At 41.9% G+C, this 20,995-nt stretch overlaps 2 protein-coding genes across 3 annotated transcripts; one reads left to right on the top strand and one right to left on the bottom strand.

Annotated features, from left to right (window-relative positions):
• Nucleotides 1-116: 116 nt before the first annotated feature.
• Nucleotides 117-3,897, bottom strand: nup35 (nucleoporin 35). 2 transcript variants are annotated; one of them, XM_068734815.1, is made up of 9 exons: nt 3,610-3,897; nt 2,674-2,841; nt 2,460-2,587; nt 2,285-2,336; nt 1,706-1,814; nt 1,536-1,605; nt 841-969; nt 507-632; nt 117-416 (listed from the first exon to the last, which is right to left on the bottom strand). In XM_068734815.1, the coding sequence occupies exons 1-9, from the start codon at nt 3,620-3,622 to the stop codon at nt 339-341; spliced, it is 873 nt and encodes a 290-aa protein (XP_068590916.1). In that variant the 5' UTR covers nt 3,623-3,897; the 3' UTR covers nt 117-338. The 2 variants fall into 2 exon arrangements, with proteins under 2 accessions (XP_068590916.1, XP_068590922.1); XM_068734821.1 differs by having other exon boundaries at nt 2,686-2,841.
• Nucleotides 3,898-4,495: 598 nt separating this feature from the next.
• dnajc10 (DnaJ (Hsp40) homolog, subfamily C, member 10) lies at nt 4,496-16,307 on the top strand. Its single transcript, XM_068702180.1, has 25 exons — nt 4,496-4,847; nt 6,160-6,420; nt 6,588-6,753; nt 6,942-6,992; nt 7,507-7,589; nt 7,894-8,025; nt 8,777-8,870; nt 8,988-9,065; nt 9,289-9,332; nt 9,601-9,666; nt 9,762-9,827; nt 9,913-10,002; nt 10,241-10,351; nt 10,436-10,550; nt 10,984-11,111; nt 12,097-12,213; nt 12,320-12,421; nt 12,597-12,657; nt 13,122-13,216; nt 14,157-14,290; nt 14,506-14,559; nt 14,662-14,809; nt 14,932-15,054; nt 15,649-15,756; nt 15,837-16,307. The coding sequence occupies exons 2-25, from the start codon at nt 6,208-6,210 to the stop codon at nt 15,846-15,848; spliced, it is 2,391 nt and encodes a 796-aa protein (XP_068558281.1). The 5' UTR covers nt 4,496-4,847; nt 6,160-6,207; the 3' UTR covers nt 15,849-16,307.
• Nucleotides 16,308-20,995: the final 4,688 nt, after the last annotated feature.

Genomic DNA, 20,995 nt, shown 5'->3' with positions numbered 1-20,995 from the left:
TGACGAGATTGTTTGCGTGTCCACAAACTTTTGTCCACGCCATGTAAACCTGAGGATGTTACTGCACTTTGTACATTGAACAGTGCCACCTTGTGGCTGTTGAATACAACTTCAGCTTCACTTCAAACCAGAGAAAAACTTTATTGAGACAAAACATTAAAAAAATACTGATTATAAAAGAAGAGAAAGACAAAAAGATTCTCCACCTCAGCAGACACACTCTCTCTCTCTCTCTCTTACACACACGCACACAATGTAGTGAATCAGTTCATCCATCGCCTCATTCATTCCCCTCGCTCCTTCAAGGCTGCAGGTATCCCATGATGCATTGTGCAGCGTCACCAGCCAAACATGTACTCCATCGCTTTGGAAACAAAACTGTCGTCCTTCCTTGGTGTCTGTCTGTCCGCTACCACCTAAAGACAGACACACAGATTATATTGCTAAAGTCAACCAAATGTGCGGTTAACATTTTCAAGTAAGTGAATCCTGGGGTCAGAGGTCACCTGGTAGTCGCTGCAGGAGCTCCTGTAAGCGGCGCTGAGCGGTCTGATGGCGGAGCGAGGAGTGGAGGGGAGGATGGAGGAGGTGGAGAGGGGAGACGAGACGGCTATGCTGCTGTCCATCACACTCTGAGAAAAGAAAGAACGAAAGAAAGAAAGAAAGAGAAAGAGAGAGAGAGAGAGAGAGAGAGAGAGAGAGAGAGAGAGAGAGAGAGAGAGAGAGAGAGAGAGAGAGAGAGAGAGAGAAAGCTTCAAACGGGGCTCGATGTCACCTGATGTGGCGAACCAATCAGACGGCAGAGAACAAAATACAACAGAACCAAAAACAGGTACTGACCTTGTCTATGCAGGGTTTGACTCCCACCATGATGGCGTCACCAAACACCTTTCCGTCTTTGGACAGAGCTTTCCTGGCCTGAAGTCTGGACTGATACTGAAGGTGCATCCAGTTACCAGGAGACGCCATCTGTCAATAAATCACCAATACATCCATCAATTCAAACCAATACATCTGTAAATAACATAAAATCTATGTTTCCGATCGTTTGGCTCTACTGGGTCTAAAAACTCCAGCACCGATAAAGAGATCTTGCATCCAAATTTAACGTATTCAGGGTCATATTTCCGCTGTGTGAACTCTCTTACTGGCTGAGAGTTGCCTCCAACATCACTTTTTTATTTTAAAAAAGAATCTATTTTTGTGTCACTGCATCCAAAAGAACATTAGCTAGCTAACGATGAAAACACGCTCGTCTCTGCCGGATGATTTCTCCTGATTGACGTGGTGATACTCAAACGGAACCAGTCATCAAAATCATTATGTTTGTGAATTCTTGAGCACACTGCGATATAAAAATAACTAACTTTGACTATTCTAACCAATTGTCATTATCTCCACAGCCCACCGCCACCTGCTAAACACCATTTAGCTCCCCCAGTTGTGTTTTTATTACTTCAGTTCTTAAACGTTTGTTGTTATTAAAATGTAACGCCTGTCCTTGTTTCTAATATCACACTCGACCGGACTCTCACCGTGTGTTTGATGATGTTTCCATACTGTGCGAACTGCAGCAGGATGTAGGAGGCTGAGGCTGGAGGAAAACTAAAAAACACAAATACACGCACAGAGAGTTCATATATTTGTATCCACAGTGTATTAAGCAGTACAACAGTGTTAGTGGTATATTTAGCAGTATAAATACCCAAACACAGTGACCCAAGTCTGGTCCAGCTGATCCTCAGATGACAGAGACTCTCCCTGACTGTAAAAAGGATCCACCTGAGCTGGAGACAGGCACAGCTGATGCACACCTGGAGACAGACAGGCAGAGGGAGGGACAGACAGACAGGTGAATACAGGCAGGGTGACAGCAGACCACAGTATGCAGAGCTATGATTTATGAGGGGGGGGGGGGTGTTTATTCTCTCTTGTTATTTCAAGAGAGAATAACAAATATGGCAGACAGCTGAACAAACACCCTGCTTTTTTAAATGCCAGAGAGTTCCTTTCATCTTTGGCGATGCTGAAACATAGTTCCAGAGACTAGCAGGTATCTCCCCAAAGCGGTGCAGGAAAGTGAAATTTCATTAATTTACGCGACACATTCAGCTAGACAATTTCTATAGAGAAGATCCTCGCTAATACCAATAATAAACTTACATTTGAACTGAATTTTATATATATATACCAGCTGCAGTATAAGTGTTACTTGTTGCGGACTCTCTATTAATATCAGCAGTAGAATAGGTAGTACTAGTAGTAGTTTAGTATCAGTGAGTACCTGGAGTAGATGCGCCCCGTGCAGACAGAGGAGACTGCATAACCGGAAAAGACTGAAGAGAGACGGAGAGAACATTTCAAAAGTGTTACGACTTTTCTTGCTTTAATCACATTTTATCATCACGACTGTCTGATTCTGAATAAATATTGTTTTCATAAAGAGCCTTTGTACTAACCTGTCTGAGTGTGTTGAGGGGTGTGGCCACATTAACCAGGTCGTCATGTATACTACGAACAGGTGGGGCTCCACTCTTATCTTTGGGGGTGGGGACAACGGGCTGCGGGGCAGAGCCTCCACCTCCTCCTGAAGTAAAGCAGGACAGGACACACTAATAAATCTACAGAATAAACAACAATCAGCTGATGTGCAGATGGGGTCTTCCTGCTGACCTCGGGGCGTACCTGTGCTCTCACTAATGGGCGAGGCCAGACTATAGGGGCGTGGCTGGGGGCTGGCTGGAGCTGGCAGGTCACCCATCAGGAAGCCGGGCAGAAACTGAGCTCCAGGGGTTGACTTTGGAGAGGTGGGAGAGCCCAGGGTCATCGGTTCAGTTCCCACTGAGAGACGGGGACAGGTGGACAGGTTCAAACAAGTGGTCACCATCAGGGCTGACCAGTCTGCCTTGATGTTTATTTCATTCAATAAAATGTTAACTGCAGTAAATCAAATGCAGCTGCATAGACTTATTTCAATATTTCCTGACTGAATTTCCTTATCCAAAATAGTAGTGAGTCAGAGGAGTCATACTGTTCCTGCTTGCTCATTTTGTACCACACAAGTGTAATACAAGTTTAAAGACATGCATCCCTTCCGGCTACAATCTTTACTGGAAAAGAAAACATTGGCAACTTGAGGAAAAAGGGTCATTTGTTATTGTGCATATTTTTCCATCAAGATGGAAAATCCTTTGAGGATTCTGGAAATTCCTTCATAACAGGGGAAACTACTGTTAAACAACCTTCAGAGGGTTCTTTTTTTTTCTCATCAGAAAAACATGCTTGGCTCTGTGACTGTGATCTCTGGGTCCACTTCCAGATCACTGTGTAGTATTGAAGTAAACACGGCACAGTGACAATAACAAAGTCAGATCTCTGCTCTCATTAGTTTGCCATCAGTCTGTATGGACATGAGAAATACTTAAACCCAGTTATTAACCCGCTGATTGACGTCTAATAATGTTTTACCTCTTATAAAACCAGAAGCAGGAAAGTAAATGAGCTAACAGGTTATCAGAGCAGACAGAAAACTTATAAACATAAAAATAAAAGCAGAACATTATAAAAATCGCATAACAGCAGAACGTGACTCAACAAAACATTCTTTACCTTGTAGCTCCATCTCTGCTTCGTTACTTTCTGGCCGCGATTTTCAAAAAGTAGGAAGTGACGCCAGGCAAAAGGAATGGCCGGCTAGCTCACACGGCTAGCAAAGCTAACTGATTTGTCACTATAACTGCTATTGAAAAGTCTACTTGAGTGAATACGAAATTGTAGCATCCAATTAGTTAGAGCCAAGCGGTTTAAATATGATACTCAGTCCGCTGTAGTTTGTTTCTGTAGCTCAGAGCTTCTGGTGGAGTGCTGACTGACAATTAACGCTACAGTACTGCAGCTAACTTGGTTAACTTCTGGCGCATTTAGACAGCGTCGGTGTGAAGATGCATTCAAGAGATTTTATGGATAAAATTACTATATACAAATAATTCAAGTAAACAGCAGAAGCACATACAGAACATGATACGTGATGTAATGCAATGACACATGAAGAATACAAGGCTAATTAAAGTTTAAAAGTACAAAAATAAAAACAGTAAAAGTATATATTTGGAATGTGTTATTGGAATGTTTCCTATATAACGTGCGGCTCTGAACGCACCAAATCTGTGTCATCGGAATGCGGCTTGTGGCCCCCGAGTTCAATCAAGCTACCGTAGGCAACAAAATAAATATCCCTGTAAAGGAAACTGTTCTGTTGCCGAAATAAAAGCGCAACTCTAACTTGGAATAAGTACATTTACTTATGCTTTACTTACTTAAAACATGTTTTTAAATACAAGACTTGAATGTATTGTAATTTCACGGTGTTGACGGATCTTTTTACCACCATCAAATAGACTGCTGTCTTGGTGAGCAGTACGGCCTTTATTGTGAAAAGACTTGCACGGAAGTGGAGTGTGTTGTTGCATGTAGCTTAATGCCGGTTTTTGAGCCGGACGCTGATGCGGATCTTCAGCGCTGAAGGCTTTTAAAAGTTGAGACGCGTCAAAGATAACGCAGCTGCTGTTTAAATTAGACCGAAACTTTGGCAAACGACCAACGACACGTTACTATCAACTCAAGCTTCGCCAACACACTGCAGACAGCTTAATGTCGCGGTGAAGCTAATAAGCTAACGTTAATTAGCTAGCACGTTAAAATAGTTGCTGCTGACTGGGGACACACAGCTAGCTAGCTTAGCTTAGTTTAGCTCATAATAGCTTTTCTGCAGGGTCAAGAAAGACTTAACATCTGAGCAATTTAAGATTTCAACCCTTTGGACATCTCTCCTCAACTCTGCCTTTTGTGTAAGACTATTTTTTTTTAATATTCATTTAACACAGTGCTTTTTCATGTTGTTATAGATATGTTATCTATAATATGATATATCTTTAATTTCTGGTTATTTACAGCATATTCAAACTAAATGTTTTTATCAGAATGCTCTGGAAGGCCGGTTTTTCTTTTCCAAGTGCTGACATCTGCATTCATGTCTCCGTGTTCGTGTGTGAGATCTTCGACACAAGTCAGAGATGAACAATAGTGTTGCTGCTCCTTCAGCGTTTCACCTGTTTAACCACTAAAAATGAGCCTTTTATTTTGAAAGTGGTTACTAGTGAATGCCAGAGACATCTCTACTAACATTACATGTACAGTTTCTACTTAGATGGGTTGAAGTTATTTTTAAGTTGATGTGTTACTCCTCTTTTACTTTGGAAAAATAGTTAAAAACCAGGTCCCCAAATCAGGCCAAGAAGCTGCAGTTGTCTCATGTGAAGGATAGGTGCTGATTTTTCTTAGTTCTTTTTTGATTTCATATTTGCAAGCCACATATACATAGAAGGAGTTACTGGAAAGCTGTGATCATTTGTCCAGTTCATTTTGGCCCTAAAGTGATCCTTGAAATCTACAGCCCTCGTTCTTTGCAAAAAATGCATTTTTAAGTCGGGATACAGTCCTTTTAGTACAACATTTGCTCTTTGTGTTACTGTTCCTCCACCAGTGCTCACCGGAGAAATAAAGTTGGATTTTTGTTCTCAAAGTTCTGTGACTTGATGATACTGTGTTGCTTTGTCTAACTCAGACTGCTGCATCTTTACTTCACCTTGAAAGCGGTCTCCTCACAGTCTACTGATTGGAGGAATGATTGCAGCCGAAGTTCATAACAAAAGTATCTAAGTTTGATGTGCAGGAGCCACTTTATTCTACCATAAGAAATAAGATCACAAAAATATAGACTTATTGAACAGAGTTACACAGTATGGCCTGATACCTACCACTTTATACACTATCTACACTTCTACAATGTTTTTTTTGTCAACCTGAACTGACAACCTAGTTGAGATAAAAGGTAGAAGTTGGCAGCAGCCGCTCCCATGCTCCAAGCCAATCCACCCTGGCCACATCTGAAGGCGGGACATTCAGAAACACACAGACTAGTGATGTGAATGCATATGGCTGCAGGGTTGGATGGACTAGATATCAAATGTACCTTCTTCATCACACAGCAGTAAAGCTGGTAGCATTGAGGAAGGAGTAACGTGTGTGTGTGTGTGTGTGTGTGTGTGTGTGTGTGTGTGTGTGTGTGTGTGTGTGTGTGTGTGTGTGTGTGTGTTCCAGCTGCCCGTCCTCTGCTGGTGATTGTGGTTGCACTGGGACAACTGGATTATGGGGCACAGGGTTGTCCTCGGGGTTCAGCGACCTCGTCCCGTCCAGGTCATGGTGCCACTGCTGCTGCTCCTCGTCGTCCTGTCGGCGGCGGTTTGGGCGGAAAGCCAAGACTACTACAATCTGCTGAAAGTCAACAGGGAGGCCACGACCAGAGAGATACGACAGGCCTTCAAGAAGCTGGCGCTCACCATGCACCCTGACAAAAACCCTGTGAGTTACTCTGACGAGCCTCAACCCTGAAACACCTACGTACTCTATAAGCCCTGCTAAAAATCACAACCCCTAACGCCCCAATTAAACCTAGAACTACCCAAAAAACTCTGATAAAACCTCAGTCGGTGTACGCAAAAAAACAACTAAACAGTGTTGTGTTTTAGGGCGACGCCACAGCCCATGAGAAGTTCCTGCAGGTGAATCGAGCCTACGAGGTTCTGAAGGACGCAGACCTCAGGAAGAAGTATGATAAATATGGAGAGAAGGGATTGGACGAGCAGCAGCAGGGAGGACGCTACGAGAGCTGGAACTTCTACCGATATGACTTTGGTAAGTCTTTGTAACCATTCACACCGGTCATGTGTAGCCAATGTCGTTTCTGTTTTTTTAAATTTTTTTATTTTGAGGCAGTTTTTATTGATGCCATCACAGAACATTTGAATATTGTCTTTGAAAACCATGAACTCGTCTGCATTCTTAAACAGTCGTTTGACATTTAATTCTGTTTTTCCATCCAGGTATCTACGATGATGATTTGGAGATTATCACGTTGGACAGCGGAGAATTCGGTAATTGCTTTTTAAATGTTTTTAATTCACACCTCCAGACTTAGCTTTGTTTTTCCATAATGTATGTTAAGCCAGCAGTCTTTGCTGTTTAATTACACTAACAAAGGGTGTGCTTGGGTGGTGTCGGGGTGAAGCTCCCGCCCAAAAAAAGGGTGTTGGCTTGATGATACTGTTGCTGTCTGCCTGCAGTGTAGCGCTTCCATATAGTTGGGTGACTAACAAAAGAAAGATTTAAAAAAATGATCACTGTTGAAGCAGCAAAGGTCGACATATCCTGACTTTAACAGCCCAGAATAGATCAATCTCACACTGGACACTGGAGTCTACATTTCCCATAATTCAACTCAGTATTGTCTCTCATTGTGTCTCTTCGGCCCCAGTGGGACAGTCACTGTCTCATGGCTGTGAGACACTAAAACGTGTGTGTGTGTGTGTGTGTGTGTGTGTGTGTGTGTGTGTGTGTGTGTGTGTGTGTGTGTGTGTGTGTGTGTGTGTGTGTGTGTGTGTGTTTCAGAGGCAGCCGTGAACTCTGGAGAAATCTGGTTCATTAACTTCTATTTCCCGCGATGCTCTCACTGTCACCAGCTGGCTCCAACGGTAATACAACACTAAAACACATAATAAACACACGCACATACACGATAAACATAAACTAAACACACTCAACACTGAACATGTATGCAAGTGTTTGCTGCTCACTGGATCCTTTTATGGTTCTTGATTTCTACCGCAAGTTCTTTAATTTGTCCTTTGTTTAAAAGCCCGTTTTTTTGTTTTTACATCTAATATTTTTAGACTCGTTTTAAATTTCCTCTTAAATATTGTCTACAGGAGCCTTTGTCGTATATTGTGTCCGTCTGTCTCTCTGTGCGTCTCTCTCACTAACGTGTTTGTCTGTCAGTGGAGGGAGTTTGCCAAAGAGATGGACGGAGTCATCAGGATTGGAGCGGTGAACTGTGGCGACAACAACCATCTCTGCCGGAGTAAAGGCATCAACAGCTACCCAAGTCTGTATATATTCAGAGCAGGACAGGTTTGTTTATGGATTGTTTCCTTCTTAATCATATATGAACCAATGTGGAGTGAAGTGTGTAATGCTACATCGGATAAAATGGAAGCGTACCGCCTTTACATTTATCGCTGACACTTCTTTTCTGCTTTTATCTCCATTAGAAACGATCTTTATCTTCCTCTTGTGTTTACACTGAAAACCAGCTGCATGTTTACGTGAATAAACTTCTCAGAAATAACCTGCTGGCTCATCAGCAGCTCACCAGTACGCTTTGGGTTCATAGTTAAATTCAGTTTTGTAATACAAGCTGTTTATTTTACTCATGACTACGGTTTAACTCTGTTAAAGTATAACGTCATTCGTTAGCTCAGTGGATCAATCATTTATTTATTTATAAGATCTTTCTCCCTTTTGAATCAATTTCTCATGTTAGCTGATTTTATTTCTATTTACCAGTGCGGTCCAATATTTGGCAGACTTGACTGTTTTATTGAAATAATGAGATCTAGAACGTGATCTTTATTTCTCACACGTGTTACTCATGTTCATGCTGACCTGCTACGTTCACAGTGAAGCCAAGAACAAGATAGAATTCCTCATATTTTGAGATTTGACTGATGTGTTTGCTTAATGAGCATCTCCTGCTTCTCTTTACTTGTCCACCATGTACTTGACTTGCTGTCTGAATAAATCTCGCTTTAGCTGAATTCTATTAGCTCAGCATCAGCAGTCTTGTTTAGTCATCATCCCCACTTTGTTTGTCTTTCCATAGAGACCAGAGAAGTTCAATGAGGAGCGCTCTAAAGACAGCCTGGTCCACTTCTCCATGAAGTTCATCACAACGACCGTCACTGAGCTCTGGCAGGGTGAACCATTATTCATCATTTACAGTTTATATCTTTTACATATCCGCTTATCAGGCTGCTTTAGTTCACTCTGTGTGGTCTGACCGTGTGGGTGTGGTTGTGGTTTTTTTTGGTCAGGTAACGTGTTCAGCGAGATAGAGGACGCGTACGCGTCCGGGCTCGGCTGGCTGATCACCTTCTGCTGTGACACCGGAGGTAACGCACACGTAGATATGAGGCGTTTTTCTATGCCTGAAAGGGTTCCTGTCTGTCTGATAGTCACACGTCTCTCTCTGCATGTCACACATGCGTATACACAGGTGTGTGTGTGTGTGTGTGTGTGTGTGTGTGTGTGTGTGTGTGTGTGTGTGTGAGTGATGTGGGTATACAGCTGGCCTGTCATGTGGTAATTATGTATTTGCCTCTTTCTCTCTTTTAGATTGCCTGGAGCCAAGAACGAGACAGAAGGTGGCTGGGATGTTGGTGAGAACGCGGCATTAATATTATAACTGAATTATGGATCTTCTCTGTGAATGTGAAAAGAAATGAATACACTTTAAAGAAATAAAAGCTTAACCTTTATAATGGAAAAAGAGCTGGGAGGCTATTTCACACAGCAGAGGCCCGGGTGCTAGTAGAAGTAGTGCTTATACTGTGTATTTACTGTAATTAATTCTACTGATTCTATGGTTTAAATAATGATGATATGAATATCTAATTTGTGTGTGTGTGTGTGTGTGTGTGTGTGTAGGATGGTCTAGTTAAGGTGGGATGGATGGACTGCACCTCACAGGAACAGCTCTGTGACAGTTTCCAGGTATTTTTCAGCACTATTGATAGTACTACAGTAAGATACTTACGTGGAAAATTGCAGTACTAGTATTAGTTTCTAATCCTTCTGCTGTATTTCAGGTGACCAGTGGAGTGACTGCTTTGTTCCCACCTGGAAGTTCTCTGGATCAACAAGGCAGCATACTGGTAAGACACAGAACACATCGCTGTACTGTCTGTGATAATTCTGGGTGTAGTACTGCAGTACTGACTCAATGTGTATATGTTCCAGTGGCTGAATACTCTGGACAGTAGAGAGATTTACAATCAGGTCATCAACCACCTGCCTGATCTGGAACGACTGACCAGCGACAGCTTCCAGGTACTCACACTCACAAATACAACTACAGCTTCCAGGTACTCACACTCACAAATACAACTACAGCTTCCAGGTACTCACACTCACAAATACAACTACAGCTTCCAGGTACTCACACTCACAAATACAACTACAGCTTCCAGGTACTCACACTCACAAATACCCTACAGCTTCCAGGTACTCATAAACCCTCTAAAATACACAATACAATGTTCATCCTGTTGTAACTTCTTGTCCCCAGAGGAAGCTCGCCCATCATCGCTGGTTGGTGAGTTTTACGTTTGGAGACGGAAACGTTGCCTCCAACGAGTACAAGAAGCTACAAGCCTTCCTCCAAAATGACCACATACAGGTACCTGTCTGTCTGTCTGTCTGTCTCTCAGCATGTCTCTCTCTGCCTCTGCCTTTACGTCAAACCGACTGTCTGTCTCTCCAGGTTGGCAGAGTCGACTGTATAGCAGACTCAAAGTTGTGTCAGTCACTCTACATCCATAAATCCTGTGTGGCCGTCTTCAAAGGACTGGGAATCCACGACTTTGAGATCCACCACGGTCAGTACCACAGACCTTTAACCTGTGCTCTTCATAGAAAACTAAGCAAAAAACAGCAAATATTCATATTTGAGAAGTAGGAACCATGGGTTTTTGTAGAAATATTGTGGAAAGTGAGATTTCCCTGTCTTTTTTTGATTATAAAGCAGGTCTAGGTGCTATATAATTACTGAAAAAGTATAAAAAAAAAAACCTCAATCTCTCTGTCAGACTGAGGATGAATACAGGTGCATTCAGACAGGAAGTATATATTTAACATTAAAGCATGTAAACATGTTCTACACGAGCTGGAAAGTGAGCAAGTTATTTCCTTTAACGAATAATAGATCAGCGAAATAGTCTGTTAATTTCAATAATTGTTTCGGCTGTAGTTTGCTTGTCTGTCTCTTCCCCATGTCTGTCTGTGTAACCCGTGTGTCTGTCCTGTCTGTAGGTAAAGACGTGCTCTACAACATCGTGGGTTTTGCGAGGGACAGCGTTCGTGCTCATGTGACGACTCTGAGGCCGGACAACTTTCCTTCAGACAGAAAGGAGCCCTGGCTGGTCGACTTCTTTGCTCCGGTTTGTGACGATTTACTTTAATTAGACAACTGGTTGCGACATTAATTCTGTGAACGTATTCAGGGTTGTTTTGTAGAGTTTGATAACTAAGCCTGTTTGTATTGTGTGTTGCTGATTAATGACACGTCTATCTCATCACATACTGTATCTTCCTCCAAAAAAGCAGTGGACCAGATACATGATGCTAAGGCTGTAACAGTACACAAAATTCACAGTTCAGTAGGTACCTTGGTTTTTGGATCACGGTTCGGTACAATAGGGAAAACAAAGAAAATGCCAAAAATATCTTTTTTGTTGTTATTTTTAAAATGATTAGCATTCAACGGTTGCTCACTGGCCTTAATTGTTACTTAACAGTAAAGGCACTCAAATACTGTCAAAGTGTCAATGATAAATACATAAATAACAACAAAAAATATCTGTGATGTGAATGTAAAGTTGTTCTGATTCTGCAGTGCTCCATTAAAAGACTCTGACCTGTTGATAATTCCAGAACTGGGCTGCAGTTTAATGCAAAGTAAAGGGCAGGCACAATGGAGGAAGGTGGTCTTCAGCTGCAGGGAAGCACAGGAGCAGGAAATAAAGTCTCATACATCACATTCTCCCAATCCTAAATGTACAGGTGGAAATGCCACGTCATTACTGATAGGCTTGATTGAACCTCAGATGCTGCTCCATTATCCAGCCGGCCTGACTCCCTGTTTACCTTCAGGGCTGGTGATGGTGCTGCACCTACAACACAAACAGTGAGCGACAGAGAGGCAGGCAGGTACTGGAGGAAATGAATACCTCGTCATCACAGCTGCTTGTGTAAATTTAGTGCTCAATGCTAAACATTGCCTGCAAGCTTCATGCTCGAGAGAGTCTGAAGAGTTATTGTCCTCGGGCTGTAACGGAAACCTGGGCATTCATTCAAAATACAACACCTCTTATGACGTCACCTACTTAGATATGAAATAAATGACTGTTTGATTCATGTGTGCAGTGGTGTCCTCCATGCCGAGCTTTACTGCCCGAACTGAGAAAAGCGTCAATCCAGTTGGCTGGACAGATGAAGTTTGGTACTCTGGACTGTACCATCCACCAAAACCTCTGCTCTACGGTGAGCATGTGCACATCTGGACTGCGCCATTAATTGTGAGTTAGAAACAGCTGCATAGCACAGACAGGTTGATCATTTTGTTTTGTCTTTCTCTCTGTTTCATCAGTATAATATTCAGGCTTATCCCACCACAGTGATCTTTAACGGCTCCTCTGTCCATGAATACGAAGGACAACATTCAGCTGATGGCATCCTGGAGTTCATACAGGTACTACTACTTACCAATGACATGCTAGTATGACATAATGCACTCTACTCCTTGTGCTTTTTGCCAACAGGGAGTGATTCTTACTGCTGCCACCTTCCCAAAAATATGCTTTTAAATAAAAAGCATCAAGTGAAGGAACATCTTTGGCTGAAATAAATTCTCTCTGTCTTTGCAGGATCTGGTCAGTCCATCAGTGATGGTCCTGGATCCTTCCAGCTTCAGCGAGAAAGTTAAAGGTAAAACTAGTTCTGAGAGGAGCAGAAAGTCCTGGTACTGGCGGCTAGACCAGGGGCTGGGTGCACTAAACCAAACGGCTCTGTGCTTTAACAGAGCTGATCCACCAGGCAGAAAACCCAAAGTGCTCTCAAACCTAAAAACTTGTTTTACTGTGCAACCACTTCAGGCTGTTTCGCTCTGTTAACGCATCAGCAGTTTGTTAAGTTCCTGCAGTTCACAGTTACATGACACTCCAATTATGTTTTAACGGCGTCTCTAATAACGTGCTGCCTACTCATTGCTCACACTGATAACACAAAGCTTTAAATCCAGAGACAGACAGGAGGATGTTTGGAATTTACACTATTCAGACTTGACTGGTCTAACTGAATAGACCAAGTTCTTGGTTCCTGTTCTAACTTTCTAACTACTACTGTTGTTACTACTTATTACTTATCTTATTCTCCTGTTGTGTTGGTTGCAGGTCGAGCTGAGGGGCAGATCTGGGCGGTGGATTTCTACGCTCCATGGTGTGGCCCCTGTCAGGCTCTGATTCCAGAGTGGAGACGCATGGCCAGGGTATTTGTCACTGCCAAATGCTTAAACTAAATAAAGCACAGACATCCAGTTTAAGGATCAGTTTAAAGGGCAGATCCTGCTCCTGTGTTTTGACAAGACATCAGCCTGATATCTGCACGTTAGCTAGTTAGTGTTAGCTACCTGGCTACATGGCAGGTACAAGACAACTCAAAAGAAAACGGATCATGTCTGACGAATTTTGCAAACTTGCTGTTACCCTGATTTGTTAAAACCCAAACCTGGTTAAAGATAAGATCAGATGAAAACAGAGACTAGAAAAGCACTGGGTGTGCAGCCAGTGTCTCTTAAAAACTCACTATTCCAGTATGTTTTTTGCAGTTCTTTACTTTTTACGAGGCAGCACACTGAGTCAGCACTAAACTCACCAGAAGAACAACATGCCTAAACATCACAGCCCAACTGATACTGGATGTTTCAGGTCGTTACTGATAAATATTTGAAATATTTACAAATTTACAATTTTTTTTTTCACCATTCCTTTTATGGGGGGGCATTTTATGCCTTTTTATTAGCGAGTTTGACGGTACAGAGATAACAGGAAATTAGGGGGGAGAGGTCAAGGATGATGCCACAAAAGTCAAGCCTTGATCATGTGTGTTGCCTTTCAGAGGCGGAGCCTGAAACCAAACATTATTGTAGGGATCAAAGAAATTAAAGAATATCTGAGCAAGATATCTTATCGCTGAAAAATCAACTTGTCACTTCCCTCTGGTGGACAAACTATGTAGTGGAGACAGTTTCTAAATTAATGTATTTTCACTGCTGACGTATACACTGACTCTGATACAGTATATCTGCATTAAGCTGATTTAAACTCAAATAAATAACACAACATTGTCTCTTCAGTGAATTCCACCTTCTAGAGTTGTGTAACATGTCTAACCTGTGTGTCTCTTTCCTTCTGTGTCTCTCCCTCCAGCTGCTGTCCGGTCAGATCCTGGTTGGCTCAGTTGACTGTCAGCGGTTTCAGTCGTTCTGTCAGGGTCAGAGCGTGAGGGCGTACCCTGAAATCCGCCTGTATCTCGGCAACACCCGGCAGCCAGATCGCTACATGTATGCACCGCACTTTAAAGTACTCCTCCTGTCCGTACAGACATTGTGTTACATGCACAATGTCTGTACAAACTATGTACAGCATGTTGGGGAAACTTGTTTCCCCAGTTTCGGATGGGAAGATGGATATCAGTTTCATCTTTCTACATCCAGCACAGAACTAGTGAAGATGTTTAGTTTATTGATCTTGTTGATCTATCTGTGTGTCTCCTCAGGACTTATAATGGTTGGCACAGAGATTCCCATTCACTGAGATCATGGGCACTGAGGTGAGACTTTCTTTCTCTATATTCTGTCTTTCTTGTGTCAAAAGAATCAATAATTGCGTTGATGCGGAGTGCTATAATTGTGTTAATGTCTTGTGTGTGCAGCTCCTTACCCAGAGCGTCGGTGGACCTGACCCCAGAGTCCTTTAGGTCTCTGGTTCTGTCAGGTCAGGATCACTGGATACTGGATTTTTACGCCCCTTGGTGTGGACCCTGTCAACACTTCGCCCCAGAGTTTGAGGTCCTGGCTCGGGTGAGACACCGTTTTTCTTTTTAAACTTCTGCTCTGTGATTCCTGTCAGTCGCAGACAGAAAAACACACATTGACGTGTTCTTAAAAGTCTCTTATGAGGATGTTCTCTGTGTGATTGACAGATTCTTAAAGGGAAGGTTCGAGCTGGGAAGGTGGACTGTCAGGCTCATCATCAGACCTGTCAATCGGCTGGAATCACCGCCTACCCAACCGTCAGATTCTACCCGTACCTGGGCACAAGGAGGGTGAGGACACGCACAGGAAGCAGCAGCATTTTCATAGAAATAAATAAGAGTTGTTCTGATACCAATACCAGTATCAGAAATGCCTCCAATACAGCTTAAAACGCTGCATCATTTACACAAACAGAAAGAACAGCAACATGTTCATCCTGCTCGATCAGAACTGAACACGTGAAACTCTCAACAGACATGAGGAGGAAGCAAGACTCGTTAGTTAGGACAGCTCAGGAAAAATACGATGGCTGCATCCAAAATCACTGATGGCAGTAGCTAAAGAGCCACCTCGCTTCTTCCTCATCTCTGTTGATAGTTGCACATGTGGAGAACAGATTGTGCAGGTGCTAGCGGAGAGAGTAACATTCGCTAGAGGTAGCAAAATGTCAACAATTTGGCAACGTTGAACACTGGAAAATCCAGTAAAACTGTACTCTGTATGTATTTGTTCATGTTTTGCAAAGGGTTTAACCTAAAACAAGGCCGCACAACAATGATAGCAATCATATCACCTAACAGTACCAAAGTAGCTTATTCTTCAACTTTAAAAACATTTCTTTACTACATTTTAAAGCCTAAACTTGTAAGTTTGTGTGTTGACAGCATGAACACAGCGGAGAACACATCAATAGCCGGGACTCCAACGTGATAGCTGACATCGTCACACAGCGACTACAACAGCTGACGCCACGGTTACACAACAAACGGAAGGTAACCGTCCGATAACGCAACATTTTAAACACAAATCAGACAGAGAATCAGAGTCTGACGCCCGTCTTTTTCTCTGGCAGGACGAGCTCTGATGATCTGAGCCGGCGCGCCATGGGAGAGACCAGCATTCTGATTGGTCAGGGAGGGACAGCGGTGGATTTGATTGGTCCAGCACAATGATCCGTCAGTCAACACTCCTTTAAAAGTCCAACACAGAGTCAGACAGTAACCGACTGCTGTGTTGAATGTACTGAACACTTCTGCCTTGTTTTTATTTGTTTTTAATTTGTCTCTATTGTTTGTATTTACTCTATGAAGTAAAACTGTGAGACACTGGTTACTGGACATGTTACTGACACACACACACACACACACACACACACACACACACACACACACACACACACACACACACACACACACACACACGGAGCCCGATGTTGACATGGTGTTGTATTTTATTGTTCATGTATAAACTGTTGGACCTTCAGAATAAAACGGTGTGTTTCTGTTAAAAGATTTCAACAGTCACATCAGTTTTACAACCTTTACTGAAGTTTTAATTCTGCTTCTATACTTTCTGTTATCACTTAAAGTATATCTCAAAGTCAGAATGTCATAGAACTGAAATGATTAGGCCATTAATGGATTAGTCTATTGATAAGGCTGTCACAATATCAGATTTTTTTTACTACACGGTTATGCTATCATGATATATAAGAGTTGAAAAAAACATTTGTCAAATTCATCTTTAACGTTCTCGCTTTTGTCAAATTAATGACCCTCTCTCCAGCTCCCTTCACTCGTATTTTGAGTCTGTAACCATAACTGTATGTGTATTACGATTTAAAAGGGACTGGAATGTTATCAGATGTGTACTATTAACATGATATCAATAGAGATATCATTTTTAAATATCACCCCTAAAGGCAGTTATTTAGATAATTCATTGTTTAACAAAAAAAATGCCAATCATTCTCTGGTTGCCACAATAACAAGATATATTATTTTACATCCATAATTTAATATTTATGGGTTTTGAACGTTTTTTCAGACAAAAGTAAAATATTTTAAATTTTTTGTTATTTCCTGGCGTTTTATTGACCAAACTGCAGATTAATCTGTTAAGATAATTATTTATTGCAGCTCTGTCATTGTAGTTACATAACCAGGAGAGGTGTTTGTTATTACTACCTTCATCGATATAAGGAAACTGTCAGTATAACCCAATGCAGTTCAACAGCACCACAAACTCCAAAAATACCATGCAGTTGAATCAACACCTCCAAAACCATTCTAACACTAAACATTATGGCAGCACTGTTGTATTAGACGGCATACGTTGGTTTTTGCTTGCTGTACCTAATAAACTGCCTCCATGTATTCTTATGTCTTCAAACATGCCTGGAGGGAATAATTAACTTCAAATTTAATAAGCTATTCTTACTTTGACCAGCAGGTGTCACTGTTCACATTCAAACCAGAATGGTTTGATTAGGTAAAATGGGTTTAGAATGTGTTTATATTATAGTTTCTAGTGAGCTGAGGACGCTTTTTAGTCCGATGGATTGACGACCTGACCGTGATGCATGCTGGGAACCTCAGTGACCCTAAACACCGTAAGTGTGCATACTGAAAAAGATGGATCAATAGGTTTAGAGTAGGGCTGTCTGATTATTCTGTTGATTATTAATGTGAAAAATAACACAAGTTATTAATCGAGAAAAAAGCCCTCAACAAACAAAAACATAACACCCTTTGATAGACGGACCTTTTCTAGATAATGTCAGAAGAAAGCAGCTTTCTAATGGTTCGTAATGGTTGTGTGTTTCCAGTTGAACCAGCAGGCGACACTGTTGCTCCTCTGGGAAAGAGTTCAACAGGAAGTACCTTAACACTTATTAACAGTCAGTTAGTGCAGGCTGGTACAGGAGCGAGCTTCAGCACAGGATTGAGAACGTCTCTTGTTATGGTGAAAGTAAACATGTAGGTGGTTGCTCTAGTAATAATAATGTAAACTGCTGCCTCTAAAAGGTTTGAAAGAGTTCAAACCAGCTGCATCAGGATCATAAAACCTTTGTGCACTTGTTTCAAACTGAAGTACTAATACGACAAATGTGTGTGTGTGTTCAAATTTAGCACAGGAACAAAGTCCAAGACTAAACTGTTCTCTTATTTGTGTTATATTTAGTTCAGCAATGGTCCAGGGTCTCTGTGAGGCGACGAGAGGACGGCGAGCTTGACTGACTGACTGTTTAATGTTTTTCTTTGTTTACAGGGACACAGACTCTCTTTTGTATGAGAGAGAAAAGACTCTCAGCTCTTCGTGTCTTGTCTCTGTTTTTTATTATTATGGTGACCTCAGTCCGTCTTGGTGACTCAGGTAATTCGTTCAATAAGATGTGGACCAGATGGGTCGAAAAAACGATGACAAAATCATGGCGCTGCCTCCGTCTTCTGAACTCTACTGATCTCAAAGCCTCAGTAAACGGACACAGATTTCATTGGTCAAACGCTTATTTCAGTAAAGACAGAGAAAAACAACACAACACACAGCACTAAAAGGTTGTCAGGGAACATGTGGGAAAGATTTAACGGCCTGCTTGTTTTTGTAAAGATATATTGCATTTACATTTGTGCTTGTCCATAAGATGCAGTGACAGAACATTGCATATATTGCAGGTATTTGGTGATGAAGTGTTGGAGAAGTTAAAATGATGACAGTGCTAGATGAAAAGTCAGATAATTACTAAAGTTATTACAATTCATCTCGAGGGGAACATGAATGTCTGAACTACATTTCATGACAATCCATACAACAGTTGTTAAGATATTGGAGCAAAGTGTTACACCGACAGACAGTCAGACCACATTGATCTTTGAATCAATGTGAAAAAACTACATATTTATGGATATGAATCTTTTTAAGAACACCAAAGTGATTCATCTTTATCCCACCATTATTCAGTTGGGAGAAATCCTTGTTTGCTCGATTATACTGTTTCAGATTTAAAGAAATGTCTCAGTATAAAATCCAGCCATCAGACGAATGTAGTGGAGTAAAAAGTCTCACAAAGTGAAGGTAAAATACCACTACTTAAACATTTTCTCTCGCACTGTAATTATCCAAATGACCTAAGGTACTTTCCACTTCTGAATATTATTAGACCAGGACATTTCTGGATATCTCTCCCTTTCACCCTCCTTCTCACCCTCGCTGTGTTTTGCGGGCAGTTGGAGGTCAGCATTGACGTAGCACTGCTCCATAAACCACTGGAACCACTTACTGTGTGTGCGCTCTATTGTTTCATGATGTGAAATGGAGCAGCAAGTTGGACAAACACTGGCTGAGGTATTGTGGGAACCAACCTGGTATTACTGTGTGTGTGTGTGTGTGTGTGTGTGTGTGTGGGTTTGGATGATGATGTCAGATTTGTCCGATGTGTGTTGGATTGCTGAAGCTGTGGTTAGTGCGTGTTTGAGTTGGACAGCAGCGTTTCCTAAGACGCTGTACTCTGATTAACAGATGTAAAGTTTACTGCTTTGCATTTGATGCTCCTATTTCTCTGGATACTGTCAAAGAAATACAACACAGCAAACCCCAAACTCTTAACAGCTAAAACACAAACGAATATTAGAACAAACAGGGCTAAAACACTCGGGAATACTGGACTGAACTAAAGCACCAAAAGCACCAAAGACCAAACCAAATATTGGACCAAACCAGGGCTGAAACTACAGAGAATATTGAACCAAAAAAGAACTAAAACAACAGTGAATATAGGCAAAACACAGGGCTGAACAGCAGCACATTACTGGAACAAACCAGGTCTAAAACCCCACAAGAATATTTGACCAAGTGGGCTAAAACACCAGAGAACATTAGACCACACCAAGGCAAAAACACAACCAAATATTGGACCAAACCTGGGATTAAACATAACCAAATGTTGGAAGAGCAAACCAGGGATAAAACACAACAGAATATTGGACCAAACAAGGCTAAAACACCAGTATGTACCGTACCAAAACAGGGCTAAAACACCAGTATGTACTGGACCAAAACAGGGCTAAAACACCGGTATGTACCGAACCAAACTAGGGCTAAAACACCAGTATGTACCGTACCAAACCAGGGCTAAAACACCAGTATGTACCAAACCAAACTAGGGCTAAAACACCAGTATGTACTGGACCAAAACAGGGCTAAAACACCGGTATGTACCGAACCAAACTAGGGCTAAAACACCAGTATGTACCGTACCAAACCAGGGCTAAAACACCAGTATGTACCGAACCAAACTAGGGCTAAAACACCAGTATGTACTGGACCAAAACAGGGCTAAAACACCAGTATGTACCGTACCAAACCAGGGCTAAAACACCAGTAAGTACTGGACCAAACCAAGGCTAAAACAGCAGTATGTACCGAACCAAACTAGGGCTAAAACACCAGTATGTACCGGACCAAAACAGGGCTAAAACACCAGTATGTACTGGACCAAAACAGGGCTAAAACACCAGTATGTACCGGACCAAAACAGGGCTAAAACACCAGTATGTACCGAACCAAACTAGGGCTAAAACACCAGTATGTACCGGACCAAAACAGGGCTAAAACACCAGTATGTACTGGACCAAAACAGGGCTAAAACACCAGTATGTACTGGACCAAAACAGGGCTAAAACACCAGTATGTACTGGACCAAACTAGGGCTAAAACACCAGTATGTACCGAACCAAACTAGGGCTAAAACACCAGTATGTACCGGACCAAAACAGGGCTAAAACACCAGTATGTACTGGACCAAAACAGGGCTAAAACACCAGTATGTACTGGACCAAAACAGGGCTAAAACACCAGTATGTACCGGACCAAAACAGGGCTAAAACACCAGTATGTACCGAACCAAACTAGGGCTAAAACACCAGTATGTACCGTACCAAAACAGGGCTAAAACACCAGTATGTACCGAACCAAAACAGGGCTAAAACACCAGTATGTACCGAACCAAAACAAGGCTAAAAAACCAATATGTACTGGACCAAACTAGGGCTAAAACCCAACAAGAATATTGGACAGCGTGGGCAAAGATACCAGATCATATTAGAACAAACTGAGGCAAAAGCACAGGAAAATATTGGACAAACCAAGGATAAAACACAACAGAATATTGGACCATACCTGGGCCAGAACATCACCAAATATTGGACCAAACCTGGGCCAGACTACCAGAGA

This window comes from Cebidichthys violaceus, unplaced genomic scaffold, assembly GCF_023349555.1.
Source record: "Cebidichthys violaceus isolate CVI_PGR_0920_01 unplaced genomic scaffold, fCebVio1.0.p SCAF_11, whole genome shotgun sequence".
Taxonomy (NCBI): Eukaryota; Metazoa; Chordata; class Actinopteri; order Perciformes; family Stichaeidae; genus Cebidichthys; species Cebidichthys violaceus.
The sequence above is the reverse complement of the archived record's forward strand: the minus strand, read 5'-3'. Positions and strand labels throughout refer to the sequence as shown.